This window comes from Hibiscus syriacus, unplaced genomic scaffold (assembly GCF_006381635.1).
Source record: "Hibiscus syriacus cultivar Baekdansim isolate YM2019G1 unplaced genomic scaffold, ASM638163v2 tig00116997_pilon, whole genome shotgun sequence".
Taxonomy (NCBI): Eukaryota; Viridiplantae; Streptophyta; class Magnoliopsida; order Malvales; family Malvaceae; genus Hibiscus; species Hibiscus syriacus.
The window spans coordinates 6,142,209-6,166,529 of NW_024063513.1; the positions used below are offsets into that span (position 1 = coordinate 6,142,209).

The 24,321-nt window shown below is 35.4% G+C and overlaps 2 protein-coding genes across 2 annotated transcripts; both read left to right on the plus strand.

The window, feature by feature from the left end:
• The first annotated feature begins 1,689 nt into the window (after positions 1-1,689).
• On the plus strand, positions 1,690-23,728 carry LOC120194159 (polyadenylate-binding protein 2-like). The gene is made up of 11 exons (XM_039196552.1): positions 1,690-1,701; positions 2,737-2,741; positions 19,568-19,883; positions 20,601-20,719; positions 21,043-21,699; positions 21,796-21,873; positions 21,957-22,046; positions 22,455-22,589; positions 22,760-22,936; positions 23,005-23,208; positions 23,306-23,728. Exons 3-11 carry the CDS (start codon positions 19,634-19,636, stop codon positions 23,555-23,557), a joined length of 1,962 nt encoding a protein of 653 aa, XP_039052483.1. The 5' UTR covers positions 1,690-1,701; positions 2,737-2,741; positions 19,568-19,633; the 3' UTR covers positions 23,558-23,728.
• Positions 11,417-13,065, plus strand: LOC120194163 (WUSCHEL-related homeobox 4-like). Its single transcript, XM_039196557.1, has 3 exons — positions 11,417-11,670; positions 12,055-12,327; positions 12,427-13,065. Exons 1-3 carry the CDS (start codon positions 11,461-11,463, stop codon positions 12,616-12,618), a joined length of 675 nt encoding a protein of 224 aa, XP_039052488.1. The 5' UTR covers positions 11,417-11,460; the 3' UTR covers positions 12,619-13,065.
• Positions 23,729-24,321: the final 593 nt, after the last annotated feature.

Genomic DNA, 24,321 nt, shown 5'->3' on the forward strand with positions numbered 1-24,321 from the left:
TACAACACTTAATCAGTGAGATAAATTAAATATTTTTTTATAATTAATAAAAAATATATTCATATTAAATTGTTTTTGGAGCAATGTTTTTATTTTTATAATTACATGTATTAAATAGATTTTTTTTCTTCATTTGCAGTAGGCAAACTGAAATCATAATGGTTATTTGATCGTGAAATTATGCTTTCGTCGCTAATTTTGTTGAATCATTGAGACGACCCAACTCTCCTGTTACTGGTAGCTATTTGGTAGTACCCCTCCATGTGCTTAACTACACTCTACAATTTCACTATAAACTCATGTATTTCACCGTGAATGATTCTTACACGCTCTACGAGCGACACTCACAATAAGATTTGATAAATTAATTTATAAAATTTTAAAATTTTAAAGGACTCAACGTATAATTATAAATTACTTAAAAATTTAAAGGTAAATTATATTAGTAACCATCAAACTATTGCCCTTTATATTTTAACCATCATTTTTGAAATTTTATAAATCATATCACTCAAGTACTATTTAAATGCATTCAATAAAACCACTTGTTATTATTTAACAGAAAAGCTAATATGGAAATTCAAATATTTGGTATAACATTTAATCAATGTTACTTATATGTTTTATCAATTTGTTCGTAATTTTAATAAATTAAAATAAATTTAACCCTCAAATATGACAAAGTAATTAATTGGAGAGAAATCCAATTTAATGTCAGTCAATACAATTTTTCTCTTCTCTTTATCGGCTTTTATTATTTCTAATAATAAAGTAAAATAAACATGTCAATGTTTTTGTGATGAGACGTGCCAACATTTCTCCATGTTCTTATATTTTTAGCTTAAAATACTATATTTTACATTGATACACACAAGATAATTAGTGTGACAAATTCATGTGTTTAAATTATATCTTTCAATGACTTTAGAAGTTTAAACTAAATGTTTTGTTTTATTTTATAATTACTTTTAGACCGTTTGTTAAAAATATTTATTTTTTATTACTCAGCTATTCAAGTATTATAAATTTACTTTTACTTAATATTTCACATTATAAGTAAAATATAATTGTTTTAGATTAATTTTAAAGAGTTTAAATTTTGATTTTTCTTAATATAGATGTACTTTTGAAATCAAATTGTTTCATATTTAATATTTTTTTAATTTCTCAAAAATGAAATCAAATTTTTTTGTAAGTTCTTTTCTTTTCTTCTTGTTTGTTTTCCTACAAATTGAAAGAATAAGATGAATAAAGACTACTTTGAGACCATTTGATTTGAGGGTTAAGTTTATTTTAATTTATTAAAATTACGAGCAAATTGATAGAATATATAAGTAATATGGACCAAATATATAATAATATCAAATATTTTAACTGCCACATCGGTTTTTCCGTTAAATATTAATGGCAAGTGGCTTAATTGAATGCATTTAAATAGTTAAGTGACCTGATTAACAAAATTTCAAATTGGTGGTCAAAATAAAAAGGGGTAATTTTTAGATGGTCATTGGTATAGTTTACATTTTATTTTAAATATTTTACCTTTAAATTTTCAACTAATTTATAATTATACGTTGAACCCTTTAAAATTTTAATTTTTTATAAATTAAATTAATAGTGTTTATCGTTTGTGATGCCCGTCGATACTAGTCGAGCGTGATAAAATTTTACTTTCACCATTTAGCGTAATTGATTGATCATGTATGTTTAATTATGCTTGGATAATATTTTTAAATATAATATAAACAGTTTTACTTAATTAATAGAAAAATAGAAATAAAATGACGAAATACTCGTATTGAAATCCGCTAACCAAAAGAGGATGTAAACGGCAAACAAGAATTAGGAAAATGTAAGATAATGAGGTTGACATGCATTTGAATTATAATTGTAAAATAAAATAAGATTAGGTACATAATTATGGCTGCCTATGTAACTAGAGGTGGTAACGATTAATGCAGTTAAAGAAAGAAAATATTTGGGTAAACTACACGCTTACTCAATAAACTTTACACTCTCCTATTTCACACACCGTACTTTCATTTTTTTCAATTTACTCACTAAACTTTAGACATTGAACTTTTTTTGTCAGTCGGCCATTTACTCAGTAACGGGGTGCTCATGTGGCTTATTTTAATAATAAAACATGCCACATAGGACTTATAATTCAAAAGATAAATTACATGTTTACTCACTGAATTTTACTCTCTCTCCTATTTTACTCACTATACTTTTAATTTTTTCAATTAATATAGCACCTTCATAACGCCGTTAGAAATTTAACGGTGGGGTAACAAAAAGTTCAATGTCTAAAGTTCAGTGAGCAAATTGAAAAAATCAAAAGTATGATGAGTGAAATAGGAGAGAAGTAAAGTTCAATGAGTAAGCGGGTAATTTACCCAAAATCTATTAATGTGTTTTCGTGATTGAAGGAAATGGTGTGATTAGCTGTAGGGATGAAGGTTACGTGAGGCTAAAAAAATGCATTATGGAGATCCACTCATCATCTAAGATGTCAACAGTGATACGATGATCCCACCCATTGTCGTCAAGCTTGAAATGACCGCTTGGCCAATGGTGATTATCCTCGAAATCCATCACCTTTTCCAAGAAATCTCGTCTCTTTCCAGGCAAATAGAAAGGCATATGTAATATATATCTACCAGGCATCTTGTTATTGGACTCAATGTGGTGAAAATCCATGTGAAGAGCTCAGGATGAAAATGAGCTGCTTAGCAAAAGCAACATTTTTCAAAGAGTGTATTGGCAAGTTTCTCTTGGCAGTGCATGGCTAAGTCCAAGGTCGGGAGGGAAAGGCCAGATCTGCGCCCGGCAACAAAATCCCAAAAGTTGAATCCTTGATTGTAGAGAGGATAGCTATGGCAGTAGATAAGCATACAAATGCAATACAGCAAAATTTGTTAGAATTTTGGGATACATTTCACATTTTGGAAGTTTCACCTCTTCTCTATTTCAGGAATATGACGTTTCAAATCCATTTGGCTCTTTTTTTCTCCCTTTCCCACTAAAGTTAACCTTATTTTTTTCAGACATATATATTTTAAGGGTATATTTCTTCAAATATATAATGTCCAACAATGGTTTGATATTTATTTTGTAATATTTTATACAAAAATATTCATGGTTTAATAATGTCCAACAAGTTTGTTTCATAAAATTATGCTCAAACAGGCAAAAAAAAATTGGTTAAAGAAAAGCAAAAATTATATTGTAGAAAGGGAGAGAGTGACCAATAACTACTGATGGCTCCGTGTCCTTCTATTATGGGTATTGAACCCTTCGACTGCATATATAATTGAAGCAAATGTGTACACTAGCGGATGAATGTTGAAGCCAGGGTGAGTACAAGCCCATCGTGGAACATGAATTTTTTTTTTATGTTATTTGTTTATTTTTTAAAGTGTTCATTCTTATATTTTATTTGTGTTTGTTGGTAAAATCGACTGCAAAACTACACCATTAGCACTGACTGGAAATATAAACAGTAATTAAAAGGAACATATTCGTAAACCGTGTTGTGGTATAACCATTGCCTTAGAAACAAATTTACCCCGATGTGTGTAAGCGCTGCAGTAGGCGGACCGTCCCCTGAGGTTAACACGGTCGCTCTGAATTCCGTACACCCGAAATCGGAGTGGACTGCTGGTGGTATTGCTCTTCTTATCGGAAAGCACACAGAGAGAATATTTAGAAAACACTTGGAGAGTGAATTCTGAATGTTGAGACTGAGTTGAGAAGCTGAATATAGCTCTCTATTTATAGGCTAGAAATAGGGTTAAAATATTCCATAAAATTTCATGATTAAATCTCTTCTTTGTAACAGCTGAAACGTCTAGATGAACCTGACTCAGAAATAGTCCAGTTCATAGGAAAAACTGTTTAATTTCTGATAACTCTCATAACCCAGCTGTTATCATTTGAATTTAAACAGTCCTCAGCAGCCTATAAATATCAGTTGAAATCTTTCACATTTTTCCATTTGTTTCTTTCAAAGAGAAATTCCTCAAGAATTTTCTCTAAAAAGATAGTATTCGCGCGGACGTGTCGAAGACACGTATTAGCAAGACCACGACCACGACCACGAGTCAAGCCGTGCCGTGCCGTGCCGAGCCGAGCCGAGATAGACGACGGCGGCGGCGGTGCGCGAGAGTCCCCCCTTGTTCTCTTTCACTCAACAAGGAAGTGGGAAATTCAAACTATAATTACCCATTCCCAATAGTATTTCCAATACTATGTGGGATTGAGCATTACCAACATTTACCCACTAATGTGAAAGAATTCTTCTGAAACTCGAAAACAAACTTTCCAGAAGAGCAATATCGAACGTATCTGGAACTAGTACATAGTGATAATGAGCAATCCTTCTCTTAGATAAGTGAAACTAGTCTGGAACTTTCTAAGATGGGGGTAAACTCATAACACACAACTAACCCCTTCATCCACCTGAGTCCTCGATGTGTAAGATATATATATATATATATATATATATATATATATATATATATATATATATATATATATTTGGCCATCTTACCTCAGGATTCTAGTAAGTGTGCTAGAAAAATGGCCCAACATTTTTCATAGAAGGCGGCTAACCCTTCTCACTTACAAAGGTTATTTCATCAAGTTTATTTCGATATAAACCACCCTTAACAGGGATATGAAATAATTAAGAGCTTTTATAAAAGCTCAACCTCACAAAGAGTATGGTGACTTTCTTCAAGTTCATTATAGATGAACCACCCAAACTCTGGGCTAAGAAGTCATTAAGAATAAATATCCAACCTCATTTATCGGTAAATTCAATAAGTCCTTCTCACTAGAACCATCCAAATACTTGGATTTGAATTTATTAAGAGTTTAACAAAACTCAACCTTTCTGTTGGTAAGTTCATTATTTCTTTCTCACTTAGGAATACCCACTCAAATTGGGTTATGAACTTAATAAGAATAGATATTCAGCCAAAATCGGTAAATTCATCAAGTCTTTCTCACTAAGACCACCCAAAGCTTGGGCTATGAATTTATTAAGAGCACTTAAGCTCATCCTGGGCATGCACATTATTCGTCATAGGGATAGGAAGTAGGAATGTGCACTATGAGTCTTTCCATGGTTTCGTTTGACCACATGAAAATTAGATAACTAAGTTGGATATCCACCATGAATTCCTCAACCAATGGGCTTGAAACCCATCCCCCTCGACGAATCTAGGACCAGCTTCCGACTTAACCCTTTGGTAAGCGGATCTGCTAGGTTCCTTTTCGACTTCACATACTCTAAAGAGAGCACTCCATTCTTTATTAAGTGTCTAACTGATTCATGTCTTATGCAAATGTGTCTTTTCTTACCATTGTAAGCTTGGTTCTTAGCCACACATATCGCAGCTTGTGAATCACACAACAATGAAACTGGAGGAGTCGGTCTTCCCCACAACGAAATATTTACTAACAAGCTTCTGAGCCACTCGGCTTCTTGCCCAGCTAGGTCAAGAGCTATAAACTCTGACTCCATGGTAGAACGAGCAATACAAGTCTGCTTTGATGATTTCCATGAGATTGCTGCTCCACCCAAAGTAAAAACATACCCGCTCGTAGAGTTTACCTCATCATTATCAGAAACCCAGTTGGCATCACAATATCCTTCTAGTACCGCAGAAAAGCCAACAAACTCAACTTTCCAATCCAAAGTACCCTTAAGATACTTCAGTAAGCGTTTAAGAGCAATCAGTGCTCACCACTCGGATTATGAGTATATCTACTCAGTCTACTCACAGCATAAGCAATATCAGGCCGAGTATAGTTCATTAAGAACATTAAGCTCCCAATTAATTTAGCATATTCAATTTGGGAAACGCTACTTCCTTTATTCTTAACTAGATGTATGCTAGGGTCATAAGGAGTTCTAACAGGGACGACATCAAAACTGTCAAATTTCTTTAGTATTTTCTCTATATAATGTGCTTAACATAAATAAAATCCCTTCTCAGTTTTGGTAACTTTGACTCCTAAGATTACATCTACTTCTCCCAAATCTGTCATCTCAAACTTAGTGGACAAGAAATTTTTAACTTTGTTAATGGACTCAATATTAGAACTGAAAATCAACATGTCATCAACATAAAGACTTATGATAACACATTCAGTGTCAAACATCTTCGAATACATACAAGCATCTGAACCATTCATAACAAAACCAAAACTAAGAATAGTTTTATGAAATTTCTCATACCACTGTTTAGGAGCCTGCTTAAGTTCATAGAGTGACTTTTTGAGTCTACAGACTTTGCCTTTCATATCAGGTGCTTCAAAACCTAGTGGTTGCTCCATGTAAATCTCCATTCAATAAAGCAGTCTTAACATACATTTGATGTACATGCAACTTATGAATAGAGGCTAGTGCAAATAATTCACGAATCATTGAGATTTTTGTAACGGGAGAGTATGTATCAAAGCAGTCTAAACCAAACCTTTGAGTGAACCCTTTGACAACTAACCTTGCCTTGTACCGCTGAATCGAACCATCTGGCCTTAGTTTCTTCCGGAAGACCCATTTGTTGGAGATTGGTTTGAATCCCTTAGGCAAGTCAACTAATTCCCAAGTATGATTAGACATTATCGATTCTAGTTCATCATTAACAGCGCTTTTCCAAAAACTAGGATCGATAGATCTTATAGCTTCTTCAAAAGTTTTAGGATCCTCATCTAACAAAACAATTTGATCTATAGGATCCGAAATGGAGTCTAAATCATTTATTTCAGAAATAAAGGAAGTAATAAAGTCTGGTCCAAAAGAGGTTTCTACTCTTTACCTTTTACTTATTCTAGGCTCAAAAATCAATTTGTTCAGAAGACCTAGCGGGATTACTAAAAGAAGTTAATGGAATATATTTTATTTATGTTTCAATATTTATTCTCGGTTCCTTTAAAGGAAAAGTATTTTCAAAGAAAACAGCATCCCTTGATTCATAAATAGAATAATCTTGTAAAAGCATGAATCTGTATGCAGCACTATTCGTAGCATACCCTATAAACACTGCATCAACAGTTTTCGGTCCGTTGGTGGACTTCTTAAAGTCTGGCAAACCCACTTTAGCCAGACACCCCCACACTTTCAGGTATTGTAAATTAGGAGCGTATCCTTTCCACAATTCATATGGGGTAGAATCTAATTTCTTATGAGGAACTCGATTCAAGATATGAGTTGACGATAGAATGGCTTCCCCCATATGTTATCAGATAACCCTGAACTTATTAATAAAGAATTCATCATCTCTTTTAAAGTTCTATTTTTCCTTTCGGCTACACCATTCTGTTGAGGAAAATAGGGGGCTGAAGTTTCATGAATTATGTCATTCTTTTCACAAATATCTTTTAAGAAATTAGATCCATATTCACCACCTCTATCAGATCTAACCCGTTTGATTCTCCTATTTAATTGGTTTTCAACTTCTGTCTTATAAATAAGAAAGAAGTTTTCAACTTCATCTTTAGTCCTTAGGAGATAAACTTTTGTATATCTTGAATAATCATCTACAAAAGTTATGTAGTAGTGTTTTCCTCTTTTACTTTCAGTGTTTCTAAAATATGCTAGATCAGTATGAATAAGTTCTAACAACTCAGTATTTCTATTAGAAACAGTCTTAAAGTGAGGTCTAGTATGCTTAGCTTCTACACAAATCTCACATTTGTTAAAAGCTAGTTGTGTCTAGTTTAGGCAGAACATTCATATTTATTAATTTCTTTAAAGAATGAATATTCACGTGTCCTAATCTAGCATGCCACATATAAATGGATTCAACAATATAAGCAGAAGTTGTAGTTTTATTTTCATTATATTGAGTTTCTATGACAAATAAACCATTGTTTAAAAACCCTTTCCCAATATAATCATCATTTTGGGAAAGTACAAGTCTATCTGCCTCAAAAACTAACTTAATGCCTGCCTTATTCAGAAGCCCACCACTTATCAAATTTCTACGCAAGGCAGGTACATACAAAACATTATTTAAAGCCAGAGTTTTACCAGAGGTCAGCTTGAGTAAAACCTTATCTTTGCCTAGCACTTCAGAGCTGCTAGAGTTCCCCATGTACACACATTCACCTACGTTCCCATCCTCGAATTCGGTGAAAAACTCATTCCTTGCGCAGAAATGCTTTGAAGCGCCAGTGTCAACAACCCATTCCAAACTGTTTTCCACCAGATTAACTTCTGAGACCACCGCAGCAATGATCTCATCATCTTCTTCTACAACGTGCATCTGTGGCTTGTTTTTATTCTGGCAGTCTGAGCGGTGTTGGTATTGGTAAGCTTTGTGGCCGGGTAAACCGCAGACATAGCATTTGAGCGCCTTTCCTTCAAGTTTGGCCTTTCCTGACTTCTTGAAGCTGGTAGCCTTCTGAGGTTTTGTCTTATTGTCTTGATTCCCACGTTTCTTGATCTTCTTAAATTTAGACTCAACCAAGTTAGCTCTAAAAGATAAATTACTCATAGAATTAGTAAGCTTATCTTTTAAACGGTTGACTTCTTCAATCTTCATATGGCCCACGAGCTCTTCAAGCGAAATTTCTCTCTTCTTACGCTTAATAGAGTTGCGGTAGTCAGACCAGGACTTAGGGAGCTTCTCAATGAGAACATTGGCTTGCAGCACCTCGCACATTTGCATCCCTTCGGCGATGATGTCAGCAACTAGGTTCTCATAGTCATGGGGCTTGATCCATTATCGGCTTGTCATCAATCATCTGGAATTTGAGCCATTCTCTGACAACGTACTTCTTGATGCCAGCATCGTCCACACCATACTTTTTTTTAGAGTATCCCATATTGCCTTGGCACTCCTTTATCTAAGGAACATATCAAATAATTTATTTGACATGTGACTGAGCAGATGTCCTCGCACCATTTTGTTGTCTTTCTCGTATGTAGCGAGCGCAACAGTGGCAGTTGCTAGGGCATCATCATTGAGGACCGCATCAGCATAATTACTGGTAGCTGGGGTTGACGGCATAGTAGGTGGTGGCTTGAGCAACACGTAGTCAAAATCAAGTTGCTCGAAGAATATCAGGATTCTTTGGGACCACCTTCTATAATTCTTTCCATCAAGTGCATCGAGCTTGGAAAGATCAGGTATCAGTTTGCTCAAAGGTGTTGACATGATTGCAGTATATAGAATTCGTTTCTAATTTGTTGGTAAAATAGAATGCAAAACTACACCGTTAGCACTGACTGGAAATATAAACAGTAATTAAAAGGAACAGATTCGTAAACCGTGTTGTGGTATAACCACTGCCTTAGAAACGAATTCGCCCTGATGTGTGTAATCGCTGCAGTAGGCGGACCGTCCCCCGAGGTTAACACGGTCGCTCCGAATTCCGTACACTCGAAATCGGAGTGGACTGCCGGTGGTATTGCTCTTCTTATCGGAAAGCACACAGAGAGAATATTTAGAAAACACTTGGAGAGTGAATTCTGAATGTTGAGACTGAGTTGAGAAGTTGAATATAGCTCTCAGAAATAGTTCAGGTTCATTGCATCATTATTCAGCTATTATAACTCCCGAAATTATATCATGTAACCCCTGGAATTAAATCAAATAACTCCTGATATTAACAGCTTGTCTCCTCTGTACAAAGCTGGAAATCAGTCCAGATACATCTTAACGTTTTTTGATTTAATTTAGGAAAAGCTGTTTAATTTCTTATAACTCTCATAAACCAGCTGTTATCATTTGAATTTAAATAGTCCTCAGCAGCCTATAAATATCAGTTGAAATCTTTCACATTTTTCCATTTGTGGACGTGTCGAAGACACGTATTACCACGACCACGAGCCGACCACGAGCCGAGCCGTGCCGAGCCGAGACAAGACAGACGGCGGCGGCGGTGCGCGAGAGTCTCCCTTGTTCTCTTTCACTCAACAAGGAAGTGGGAAATCCAAACCATAAATACTCATTCCCAATAGTATTTTCAATACTATGTGGGATTGAGCATTACCAACAGTGTCTACCTGAAATTTGAATTTATTTATATTAGTTATTTATTTTTTAAAAATATTCATCTTAAAATTTTATTTATTACTAGAGATGTTCATCTTAAAATTTTATTTATATCTATATTGTACGAAATTTTTTAATTATTAATATATATATTTATCTTAAAAAATATTTTTAGATATATCATATGGGTGTGTAAACTGTAGTTGGCGTCACACGTGTTGAGCCCTATCGATTGCACTCCAAACTTTCCTTTGTGGCTGGTCAAAAAAACTCAGTTCTTTGTTCAAACCTCATCATACGAAGTGGAACATGCATTTATTATTTACCACACTGTTTTGTTATACGTGCAAAACATGATCCATCACTACTGCCAAAAGTTATCCTCTCTCAATGGTCTTGGTCGATTATAATATATATAGGTTTATTTTATCATTTATGTTTTAAATTTATAGTTACAAGTTAAAAGGTACTGTTTATCGCAAATAATATATTTTAATTAAAATAATTAATTATTTGGACGATTAACAATATTATAAAAATAGAGAGATTAATTTATATCATTAAAATATAATAAATAATATGAAATGGTTAAAAAATATCTTTAAATGGATATTGTATTATACTCACCTTATATTAAAAAAATCATTGTTTAAGGTGTTTAAACAGATAAATTAAGGGCACTCATAAATCACATAAAAATAATTAAAATTTAATGAAATTAATGTACGAAACATAATTAACGTTGTATTTTAATATGTAATAAAGCTATATATGCAGTTGGATTTCTTTAACGTACTAAGAATTGCATGGTGCATGTCAGGTACTAGACCCAAGAGATTTTGCCCAAGAATGTATATTAAAAAGTGGGGTTTGTAAGTATTTGAAGATTAGAATATTGAATTTGGGAAAATGAGAGCAACAGTTCCCAAAGCAGGGTTGTTTTCGTGGAACACAAAAATAGATGTATAGGATTAATTTAGTTGGTTTGGTAATTTCAACATTCTATGGCTGTGAAAGAGGACGGCCTTCACCCCCTTCTCTTTCTTTGTGTATCGCCATATTCGTATCTTGCAAAGTGAAAGAGTTACATTTTCAAGTTTCGGGGTTGGAGGAATCTTTTGATGAGGAAAAGTAAAGTTTAGGAGGGAAGTAAAAAACAATAGACCACCGAAAAGCAAGAGCGGCCAACCCACACGCTCGTACTCTCTATACCCTTCTCTTTTGTGTTGTGTGCCCTTTATTCCCCTATTTCAACACTTCCCAGTCCTTTTTGTTTCTTTTCGTATTTTTTAAATATGAGGTTAATCATAAGTCAACCTCTCCTCATCGTTTGGTGTTTGCACTTGAAAGCACCACATCATTTCCCACTCTTATTTTTTTTTTCTTTTGGGATTCCTCTCAATATTCTATATAATTCACCATTCTCTCCATCATTCACTCCTTCGCCATGGGAAACATGAAGGTGCATCAGCTGGGACGTGGATTCGGGGAGCACGAACCATCTCTCTCCCTTGGCTGTAAGCGCTTACGCCCTCTCGCTCCCAAGCTCCACCACCAGGCCTCTTCCCCTGATACCATATCCTCTTTAGACCTCAAGAGACCAGAAAGTGGCCCCAGAAGGCTTGTCCCCTCTGACCAGAAGCGCCATTCTCCTCAGGTACCCTCCTTTGTTGATTAATTTCCTCTACCTTCACTCTCATCCTATCTTGTCTTACTTCACTTTTGTCAACTTGGCTGTATGTGGCACTAACATCCCTTGCGGTAGTTTGGTTTCCGTCTTACTGCCTTATTTGTCCTAGCCAATCTATGGCTACACCACCTTGTCAGTGACCTACATCTGAGTTGGTAAAAATATATGTACAATTATGAAAATGGTACGACGATTCCCTTTTTTTCTCTCATTTCCAATTAGAGGAGAAGGATGTGTTTTTTCTTTTAAGATGTGACGTTATTTATGAGTTTAATTTGTTAATGGAAACTTAATCAAGTAAAGAATATCGATATTTGGAAAGTTCTATGAACCAAAAACTTTATCAAGTAGGTGGAAACACATGCTGGAGGTACGAGGTGGAATCCAACGCAAGAACAGATAGGGATTCTGGAGATGCTGTATAGAGGTGGGATACGAACTCCAAATGCACAACAAATAGAACAAATCACTGCGCAACTAGGAAAGTATGGGAAGATCGAAGGCAAGAACGTTTTCTACTGGTTTCAGAACCACAAAGCACGGGAGAGGCAAAAGCTGAAGCGTAGCAGCCTTGGCTTTACCAATTCTACCAGGAACTCAGCTCGCATAACTTTGGATACTAGGGTAATCCCCTTGGTTTAATTGTAGTATGAGTATCTGGTTTAGTTTCCCTTGTAAACATTAGGTGTACCGTTTACCAAATAATCATGCATTATCTTATAGGTCGAAATAATGGAAAGATCCGATGAGGATGGTCCATATAAGAGGATGTGCAAGAGTTGGTCATTTGAGTACTTGGAAGAAAACAGCGGATCGTCATGTAAAGAGGGGGAAAACAGAACCCTGGAGCTATTCCCGTTGCACCCTGAGTGTTTGAAAGTAGGAAAAAGAGCTGGAAACCCAAAAGACAAATAAAAACTGGTAGAAAATCAAAACTCCGTTCCCATTATGATATTCTTTGAAAAAGATGATGATGAAATGTGGTAGCTTTTTATTTCTTTTGTTTCGGGAAAGAAGAAAGACAAAGTTGTCTCTCCTTAACTCTTCTGCTTACTTATTCCTGACTTAAAAGCAAAGCAGATTTATGTCACTCTTTATTCGATCTTTCTTCCAGCTGGTGAATTGATTTTGGTTTCCTTTCTTTTTGGGCGTGTCATCGCTTCGACCACTTGGGGAGAAACCCGTCGAGATGAAGCTTTTAGGTTAAAAGCAGTCCTCCATAGAAACTGAAGTCCACGTACCTACTTTGCATCATTCATCCCCTTAAGCTAGCTCATACCAATATTTGGTTTTATTATTATAAAAAAATGAGAAAAACAAAAGTAGATCAATGGTGTGTGTCCTTGAAAAAATAAATTAAGATGCATGATCTATAATCTTTATGATACGATTCTGTAAAGTTGCTACTATATATCCATCTACTTCGCCACTGGCCAGTTAACTGATGTGTATTTGACTATTTATATAGGCATTTAAAATCAGAAGTTAACAATATTCAGTGGGACAGATATGAAATTCATGGCAGAAGAATATATTTTCAAATGGAGATGGGGGGGGGGGGTTTCTGTCGGTAACCGAGAGTGAATCACTGATTACCATTCAAAAAAAGTCTGAAATCTAAAGAAAAGTGGATTTCCTTTTCCCGCTTTGTCGCAAACAACTTGGTTTATAGGAATAAGAGATGCTAAATTATGCAAGTCAAATTCACTACGAAGGAAATACCCCCGGATGCAAGCTATCTATCCCATGGACACCCCAAAATAGTACTATGTAAAAAAAAAAAAGAAGAAGGAAGAAAGTTTTTTGTTTGACTTTTGTTATACCCTTCTTTCATTTTAGTACAGTAAACATACTTATAGATTAATGTTTCTGGAAGACTTTGGAGGCATGCATGACCATAGGGTATACTTCGGAGTTACAAGACACATCCGCAAAGAAACATTTTAATATGGCAATGTCTATTATAATTTGTCTAACAAATAAATGATTAAATTTAGTTTTAAATATCAAGTCGTTTCATATTATAATATGAAGCACACCATAAATTTAAAATTTCTTTTATTTATCACATGATATTTCAAAACATGACATATTTGAGATATATAACATTATTTGAGATATTTCAAAACATGATTTAATTTACATTAAAAAAATTTAAGTTCACTCCTAATATATTTTAAATCTTTCATTAGATTTATATTTATTCAAGACATGATATCTTGTGATTAACCGGTGATGTATGAAAATCATGTGCCAAATATTATCATTCTATTAATGCTAAAAAGTTTTTGTTTTTTTTGGGAGGGTGTAATTGTAACACCCCCAACCCGTATCCGACCCGGATACGAGTCCGAAGTGTCACATTGACTTTTCAAACATTTATTCGTATAAAATAGTGAGTAATTTAAAAACTTTTATAACATTTAACTTATTCAAAATGTTTACAAAATATATCAGAGTTCATACAATTTATATCTTTAGACTACATGCCAACTACACTCTATATACAGTACATATATTTTCTGATCTGACATTTGGTAAGGAGAACTGACCTGTCTTGCTCCGCATTACTCTTTACTCTTCTCGAAACCTACGTGTGAAACAATCACACGCTAAGTCATTGACTTAGTGAGGCAATAAATGAATATGCAACAATAAACTTATGAATGTTCATACTTACCATTGGATCATGACATAAGATGCATGTATCTATCACACGATAACATATATAATCATATAATGCACATACGAAACTTACCTTCTTGGATCACTTTCACTTTAAATTGGTATTTCAATTGCATTGCCCATGTGTATTATTGAGATTGTGCAGGTATTTCAATATGCAGGTATGTGAGTGCATTGAGGTTGTGCACTAATGTTGTCACCACAGCTCGTATCAATTCCCTCATGGGGCACCGAACCTTAGTTCAGTATTCGTCCCGTAGGACCACGATCCAGAGGTCACAATATAAACTGTTCATATGTGCCTTTAAACATATGTAAACTGTTCATATGTGCCTTTAAACATATATAAACTATTCATATGTGCCTTTAAACATATGTAAATTGTTTATATGTGCCTTTAAACATATGTAAACTGTTCATATGTGCCTTTAAACATATGTAAACTGTTCATATATGCCTTTAAACATATGTAAACTGTTCATATATGCCTTTAAACATATGTAAACCCTCGACTCTTGGCATGCCAACTACACCTATAGTTCTCATATTGTATACTATGGGCATTATTCTTATACCTTTCATATCACTTGTTATTTCTCTTCTGTCACATACCACATGTATGTGTAATTATATATTTCATATCATATCACATGTATCACAAGTTCATACATTCACGTAGATCATGTAGCTCATATCACTTAATTCATATCATGTTCTCATATCACATATCATATCACCATAATTATCATGTATGCATGTTCACAATCATTGTATTATAAAAATCAACATAAGGATTAGACTTATCACAAGTCTTATTCCATTATACTATACATATAGTATGCATTTACCTTAGCTTTGCTTTGATTCGATTCTAATCCTTTGATCGTTCCGGAATAAGCTTACTTTTAGTATCTACATAATCACACATGGATCTATCAGTATTAACTAATATACTCTAATGGTTCACTCTTTAGACTAAGAGAAAAGTCAATTTCATCTTTTAATGAAGGTATGCATCGATGCACTACTGATGCATCGGTGCATAAAAGGTATTCGATGTAGTAATATTACTGGGATGCATCGATGCACTCCTTATGCATCGATGCACCAATTGCATTCGATGTTTCATTATTAATGGGATGCATCGATGCACTACTTATGCATCGATGCATGAATTGCATTCGATGTCTTTATTTTAAAAGAGTGCATCGATGCACTACCAATGCATTGGTGCACATTCAAACAATTTCTGGGTTTTAACCTTGATGCATCGATGCAACATGAATGTGCATCGGTGCACTCTGCCCAGAATCCTCTTTTTGAACCCGAAAGTTCATTCATTTGGATTAAATCCTTCATGTTTAATCCCCTTTTTCATTCTTAACTCTAGTACACATCCTTAAACAAATTTATACTCATTTATTTCATCTTAAACCTCAAAATCCTATCTTTCATATGTAATTCAATAATTACATCAATTTTGCAACATGTTTCAAATCCAATTCTATTACTTCATATCTCTTTCTTAGATTGATAACAAGTCAAATCCAACTTTCAATTCTTGTTATGAACTCTATTCCAATATTTCATTCAAGAACCTCTAATCTTTAATCTTATCTATCTGCTTTATCTTTTGATCTTAAGATAACTTAAGCTTTCTTTAAGCTTAGTTATCATCTAATGATCAAAACCCAATCTTAAACTTAATAAATAATTAACTAAGTAGAAGACTCACCTTTGAGCTTGGAGATACGGGAGGAGAGGAAGAAGAAGAAGAAGAAAATAGAGTTTCTGGAGAAATCTCTCAATCTTATCCCATATATATCATTATCTTATCCTTTCCAAGTCAAATGACCACTTTGCCCTTAAAATCCTTTAATAATTACAAACAACTTTTAGGATTTATTTTCAGATAAATCATTAAACTAATCCATTCTTCTACTTTAATCACCAAATTTCTGAAACTTTACCATTTAGTCACTAACCCATAGTTTGGGATGTTACAGTAATCCATTTAATCAAAGGGCAAGCTAAAAAAAGGGAATATTTTAGGAGCCCAAATGAGCCAACAGACCCAATACTGATCAGATAATAGTTTTTTACCCAATACCCCAAGCGGATCAATTATTTGGGATATTGATCTACCTAGAACTTATTTTGGAGAATACGATATTTTTTACAGTGTAATCGGAACTCCTCATTTCGATGTGATGACTTTTCTCGGATATTATTTTTAATTGGTCTCCGCGTACACGTGAGCCATTATTTTATTGGCATTGTAAAGACTCGTCATGCCGAGGTGACGAGTCCATTAAAAATATATTTTTTTAAAAATAAAATTAAAAATAAAATTTATAAATTTTAAAAAATTAGAGCGAACTCGTCATATCGAGGTGACGAGTTCGTTAAAATTAAAAAAAACTAGTCGTTTTCTAACCGTTGGTCAAAGGGCAGACGGGCATCAACGATCACTTGGAACTCGTCATCTCGAGGTGAGGAGTTCGGTCGGGGATTTTAAGTTTCTATTCGTTTATAGCTGTTGAGAGTGAAACTATAAATAGGGATTTAGGGTTTTAGTTTTTACCAAACCGTGAATTCGGAGAAATTAAAAAAAATCATACGTTGTGCGAAAATCCCCAAAAAATGACAACCCAATAATATATGTTGCGCCTGGATAACGCACATGTTTTGTCGATCCAATGCGGTCTGGACGTCGATGAATGGAATATTCGTAGTCGGGGAATGACAACCATAGAGCCGCATCGGCGGATGACGACATATATGCATCAATCCAGTCTATTTCCGACCATATTCTTACTTGGCTTCAAGTTGTACCCGATGTTGATTAAGGCTCTGATCAAACGTTAGTGGCCATAGACGCACATGTCCCATTTTTCAGAGTGGTTAAGCGATGATTACTTTGGAAGACGTTTCTTACTAACTTTATGTTCCTGTTAATGGAACCCTCGTGGTGAGACCCCACATTTATGACCCAACGACGTTGATTTACCAAGTTTTGGGAAAATGACCACCATTCGACGTCAATAGGGGCTATCGGGTAATGATAAAATTGGTTGGAGTTCGAATTCCAAGTCATGTACGAGTCTACCGAAGCGGAAGTAGTTTTCACGTCCTAAGCATTTCTTCTCTAAGTGATCGAAGGGATATTATTACCGGACAACTCCGGTAATTTGGTGCACACACAATATCTGCAATATTTGGAAGACTTTGCTATGTGTCGTAATACCAGTTGGGGCTCGACGATTCTAGCATTTTTGTACCGGGAGCTTTGCAAGAATGCAATTGTCAAACCGAGTCAAAAAACTGATGTAGCAGGTTATCTGATAATGCTACAGTCCTGGGCTTGGTATCGCTTCCTGTTTTTTACGCGAATTACATCAGCCCCGGTCGAGTTTCCACTGGCTGCAATGTAATTGTTTAACTTCATTTATTTAAACTTTTTTTAATTTCATAAATTTAATTATTTTTTTATAATATTTTTATTTTTAAATATTTTAGATGGCGTCATAAAATCTCCGAGACGAAGTTGGCGGGTGCCACTATACGAGATATATTGATAAGGATCGACATCGCCAGTCGAAATGTTGTATGACACACAATATTTGTATTATTATTTTTTAATTTTTTTAACTTTATATATATTAACTTTGATATTTAACATTTACAATTTTCTTCGCTTCCATATGTTGACGAGGAGATCAACCAGTTATTGTCGGCATGAATTTTTAGGGGTCTCACTTACGGTGTGATGTGATGTCATTATTGCATTATGCAATTGTTTAGTGGCATGTCGTTGATAGAGTGATGCGACAGTTTACATCGCACCAGTCGATTCCTACGCGTATGGTTGAAAATTGACGTGCTCTATACAATCGATATGTGCTGGATAATATTGAAAATTGGCCGGTGAAGCACGCTTTCTATATCGAGCAATGAAATCAGTGTGACTAATCACTCCCCTACGTCAGGACATCACACCGCTGGACCTCGATTTCGACTATTCTCCCTATCTCCAAAATTACGAATAAAATAGAAAATCATATCTGACGACACCATAAGAGAGGAGAAATGGCAAAATCATCGGGCCAAATGCACCAAGTCCAAGTCGAAGTTCAAGAAGATAGCATCATCGTCTGATTCTTCTGCTTCAACATTTGTCACTTAAGAGTACTAGTATGCATCTCAGGCTAGTTTCGGTTTCTATCCTCTATTTCATACTTCAGTTGAGACTCAACCGAATTGGGTTAGAGGTTCATGAGAAGCACCGCAATACACTCAATGATCTTCCACGGAACATGCGGTTGTGGGTGAGTGGGATCATATCCTATATGGTCTCCAAAGTAGCAGCGAAGTCGAAGCAGTTACGACAATGATAGCGTCAAATGTTATAAATCCATCACCATCCACAGGCCCAATACCCCAAATAATTGATCCGCTTGGGGTATTGGGCCAAAAAACCCAGATAATAAGCTAAGGTATAGCCAGACCTTGTTAAATGGACTGAGATAGAAGGTTGGGCCGTTTCTTAGGTCAGTAATCCACATCCGACCGCACACCCGCTTTTGAGTGTTTGACCAACTTTCTATTTTTAACTTTTTCTGCTGACTTAGGCAAACCTATTTTTGCGGCTTTCAACGTAATCCCTTGTATAAACACTTCGGAATGCAGCTAAAACATACACCAAAACACATTAAAAGCTATTGAGTTAGGGGATGCAACCGCTGTTTACTGATATTACCACGTGTCATCTAACTGCCCAATTATCACGCGGGGGCCTGATTTTTGCCTCCACAATCAGGCCGTTGATCTTTATTCCATTGAAAGATCTGACGGTAAATATTAGCTTACCGAAACCAAGTAGGGTTTCCTCAAACCTATAAAGAAGACACAGTTGCTTCTTTACCAGGTGCGGCGCAGTTCGATCTGCCCTCCCCGTTTTGTCACTTTTTAGAAAATCCAAAAAAGAGAGAAAATTTAAACTCCTCTTTTGTTCGCCGTCGTCATCTAACGTTCCGTTCAACTCCGGATCTCTGACGATTTTATCCCCGTTTACGCCTCTCCCTCCTTTTCTATCCGAAATACCAGAAAAATTATTTAGTTTTAGAATCTGTTTTAATTTTTTTTCTCGATAGTTTTTTATTGAATAACAGGAGTTGAGGGGGGAAACTAGAAAAAAGAAGAAAAAAAAGAGAGCGATCTAGAAGAGTTAGCGTTACAGTTTTTTATGGCACAGATTCAGGTCCAGTATCAGGCGCCGGTTACCGGACCAAACGGCGTTGCCCCCGTAATTGGTGGTCCGCAGTTTATGCTGACATCGCTCTATGTTGGGGATCTTGATGTAACTGTTACCGATGAGCAGCTCTACCAAACGTTTAGCCAGGTGGCTCAGGTCGCTTCAGTAAGAGTCTGTCGGGACTTGGCAACTGGCCGGTCTCTCGGTTATGGCTATGTCAACTATAACAATTCTCGTGATGGTTAGATTTTTACTCAAATTTTTTTAAAACAAAATAAAATTTCGTTCAGTAATTTAATAATTTAACGCTGTTTGTTGGTTAGATTGACTGTGAATTCTTTTGGAATGTGAATGTGGACTATTGATTATTGTGAAATTTTGTTTGTGGTGATTTGAAAATTTTGAGATATAAATGTAAATGTAGATTTTATTGGAATTACTTTAATTGTTAATTGGGTATATAATTCAAGCTAGTTAACTATTGATCCAATTTAACTGCAAAGTTTAAGTGTATAATAGCATCAATGTCATTTTCGTTGATAGTTAATTCTCAATGTTTTTTTTAAGTTTAGATATCGTCAATCCCTATGTTTTGCTTTTAAACTTCCATAATGTATTCTTTAGAATGAGAATGTAAAAATATTTGAAAAATAGCGTCAATCCCTATCTTTGCAAAATATTTGAAAAGCTTTTCAATTCCTATGTTTTGCTTTGAGAGTTTTCTTAATGTATTATTTATGTTTGCAAAATATTTGACACGGCTTTACCCAATGTGCCTCCTATTGTATTCCCAAGAGTGGAATGGATTTTTGTGTAAGAAATTAACTTTAAAAAATGAGGCTATATTATTCATTTCTTTGAAGTTCTTGTTTTAATCAATTATAATTTGGGAGAATGAATTTTTTCCATTGAATTGTGCAGTTAATTAATGTTGCCTTTTTATTATTCTTGTCTACAGCTGCTAGGGCATTGGATCTACTGAATTTCACTCCACTGAATAACAAGCCCATTCGCATCATGTATTCTCAGCGAGACCCTAGTCTTCGTAAGAGTGGTACTGCAAACATATTTATCAAGGTATTAATCTCATTTAGGTCTTTCTTTATTTATTCCCCCCATTTCATCCTCTCATGGCTATTTTTCCATCTGAAATATCAAATAGTAATTCTGATTTGAATTTCTAAGACCTTTTATTACCTTGTTCTTGCCTGTTCAAATCTGACCCCACACACTCCATATTCATCCAAATATATATGCAAAATATCCAATCTTAGACTTCCATCTTTCTATTTGTTGTAATCATTCACATGTAAAGTTGTAAGCATGTTTTCTTCATGTGATATGGATGGCTTCCAAATTCCAATCTTTACCGAACGCTTTGAATTTTGTTTTGATTGCAGAACTTGGACAAGTCTATTGACCACAAAGCTTTACATGATACATTTTCTTCATTTGGCAATATTCTTTCTTGCAAGATAGCTACTGATGGTCTAGGACAGTCTAAAGGCTATGGTTTTGTACAATTTGAAAACGAAGAATCTGCCCAGAATGCAATTGATAAATTAAATGGCATGTTAATTAATGACAAGCAGGTCTTTGTTGGACCTTTTCTTCGCAAGCAGGAAAGAGACAGTGCTTCAGATAAGACCAAGTTCAATAATGTTTATGTGAAAAATCTTTCCGAGTCTACAACAGATGAAGACATAAAAACAATTTTTGGTGAGTATGGTGAAATTACTAGTGCTGTAGTTATGAGGGATCCAGATGGGAAGTCAAAGGGTTTCGGATTTGTCAACTTCGAAAATGCTGATGCTGCTGCTAAAGCTGTTGAAGCTCTTAATGGAAAGAAGTTCAATGAAAAAGAGATATATGTTGGAAAAGCCTTGAAAAAGTCTGAAAGGGAGAATGAGCGGAAGGCCCGATATGAGCAGACGTTAAAAGAAGCTGCTGATAAATTCAAAGGTTTGAATTTATACGTTAAAAACTTAGATGATAGCGTTGGTGATGAAGCATTGAAGGAACTGTTTTCAGAGTTTGGTACCATTACATCGTGCAAGGTTTGTGAAATGATTCTTGGTTGGGTAATTGTTGATAACTAATCTTGTTCTCTTGATATCAATGTTATTGCTCTTACCTCTTTGAAAACTTTGCAGGTTATGCGTGATCCTAGTGGAATTAGTAAGGGCTCTGGGTTTGTCGCCTTTTCAACCCCTGAAGAAGCATCTCGAGCTGTAAGTTTGAATTTGTTTTTCTTTGGGTGTTCATCAAAATATAACGTTACAATCTAGTTAGTAAATTTGTTATGCATCTACAGCTTGCTGAGATGAATGGTAAAATGGTTGCTAGCAAACCACTTTATGTTGCACTTGCGCAAAGGAAAGAAGAGAGAAGAGCAAGGCTTCAGGTAAACTATAAGTATTTATTTGTTGGGCATCTAGTTCTTTTCTATATTGATTATTGTTTTTCAGAGTTTCCTTTGATAGTGTATTGTTTGTATGGTAAAAGGAAATGTGCTTTGTACTTCTGAATTTCATGGGTTAATGTTCTTAATCATTTGGGATTCAAGTGTATTTATGCTGTGTTGCTCCATTTCTTTTTCCTTTCTTGGAGCATCATTGCCAATGAATTTATGCATTGTTTTACATGGTTAGGTTATATGATCTTCTAAGGGCTCTCTTCAAATACATGAAACTCTTTGTAAATTTGAATATAAATCTCAAAACTGTATGATGATTAATTGGTTCTAACAGTTATGTGATTCATAGTGTATTTCAATTAGTTTAATCCCTTTTATATTTTTCGTTTTGTTCAGGCTCAGTTTTCACAAATGAGGCCACTTGCTGTGTCCCCTGTTAGTCCTCGTCTTCCAATGTATCCTTCTGGTGCTCCAGGTCTTGGTCAACAGTTTCTATATGGACAAGCACCTCCGGCTATTATTCCCCCACAAGTAATATATATCTTTACTCTGCATCATCTTAATTTTACATGCTCTGCATAAATTTTTTTTACTCTTTCATCCCCCCTGTAAGCACTTATCTGTTTGGATGTTTGGAGGACTTATTTTTGCTGGACTTCTGAGATATGAACATGATTGTTTCCTTATGTCATATATTCCAGGCTGGTTTTGGCTATCAGCAACAGCTGGTTCCTGGAATGAGGCCTGGTGGCCCTCCTGTGCAAAATTTTTTTGTTCCCATGGTACAGCAAGGTCAGCAGGGGCAGCGACCAGGAGGGCGCCGGGGAGCAGGTCCGGTGCAACAGACTCAGCAACCTGTGCCGTTGATGCAACAGCAGGTAAGCTATATGCATATGTGTGGGAACCTGTTTTTTATGCTTATTCCAACTCATCCTCCTTGTTCCAGATGCTGCCCAGGGGACGTGTCTATCGTTATCCCCCAGGTCGTATGATGCCTGAAGTTCCAATATCAAATGTTCCTGGAGGAATGTTTTCTGCTCCATACGACATGGGTGGAATGCCATTGCGTGATGCTGGTGTTGGGCAGCCTATGCCAGTACCAGCATTGGCTACTGCTCTTGCAAATGCAACACCTGAACATCAAAGGACGGTAAGTCCTTTTGTTGATTTCTTTTACAGTTTGCGGGTTTCTTTTGTTGTTTATATAGTTTCGTGATCTTCATATTTTCATTGCAACTGATGACCAGATGCTTGGTGAAAGCTTATACCCCCTTGTGGAAAGGCTGGAGCGTGATTCTGCAGCCAAGATTACTGGCATGCTTTTGGAAATGGACCAAACTGAGGTTTTGCATCTACTAGAGTCACCAGAAGCTTTGAAGGCTAAGATTGCCGAGGCCATGGAGGTATTGCAGAGTGTCGCTGCTCAGCAACAAGCCAACAGTCCAGCTGACAGATTGGCTTCACTATCGCTGAATGATAACCTTGTTCCTCGAGTCTAAAATGACTGGAATTTTGGTATAGGCATCCTGGCCGATACTTTGATGGACCCTTTATCAACACTGGGACTATATTAGTAGTTTATGAGGGTTGAAGTTTGGAACTATGCTTATGCTTTTGGATAGTGTTTTATTATTAATAGACATGCTAGAACATGGTTTGTTTTTTTTGCGTGGCTTCTCTAGTTTTTATTTACCGGCTTGTTGATATCCGTAGTTTGTTTTATTTCATTGAACCTTGCTTTATATCAATTTATTTTGGTTCTCAATACATCTTTGAAATGCTTTTAAATATTTATGTAAGGTTCAGGTAATAATTTTATGTAAAATTCTGCTTATGGAATGGCGTTGTAGCAAGTCGGCGATGAGGAAGCATCGCAAGCACTATAAAATTTTTACTAGAAAGGCGAACGTTTCATCGTGTGCCACTTTCTAAATAGGTGTTTATGTTGTTTTTACTAGCCACGTAATCAGGGAGGGACGAGTACTCGCTTTTCTGTATTTAGCCACGTGTTCAATTGGTGCATCTCTACCTATCTGAGTAAAAACGTAGGTCTTATCGAGGCTGCATCCAACAAATGTCATCGTAATTTTTCCCGTTCAGCCGTCACTGATTTAACGCATGTCAACCAATGAAAATGCTCCACGTCTCATAATATGCCTTAATTTTCACACAAAAAAATTAAACTGCAAAAACGATAATTATTTGTCGAGAACAGATTTAAATATATTCTTTAACTAAACAAATATAGATTTAAAATAGTAAG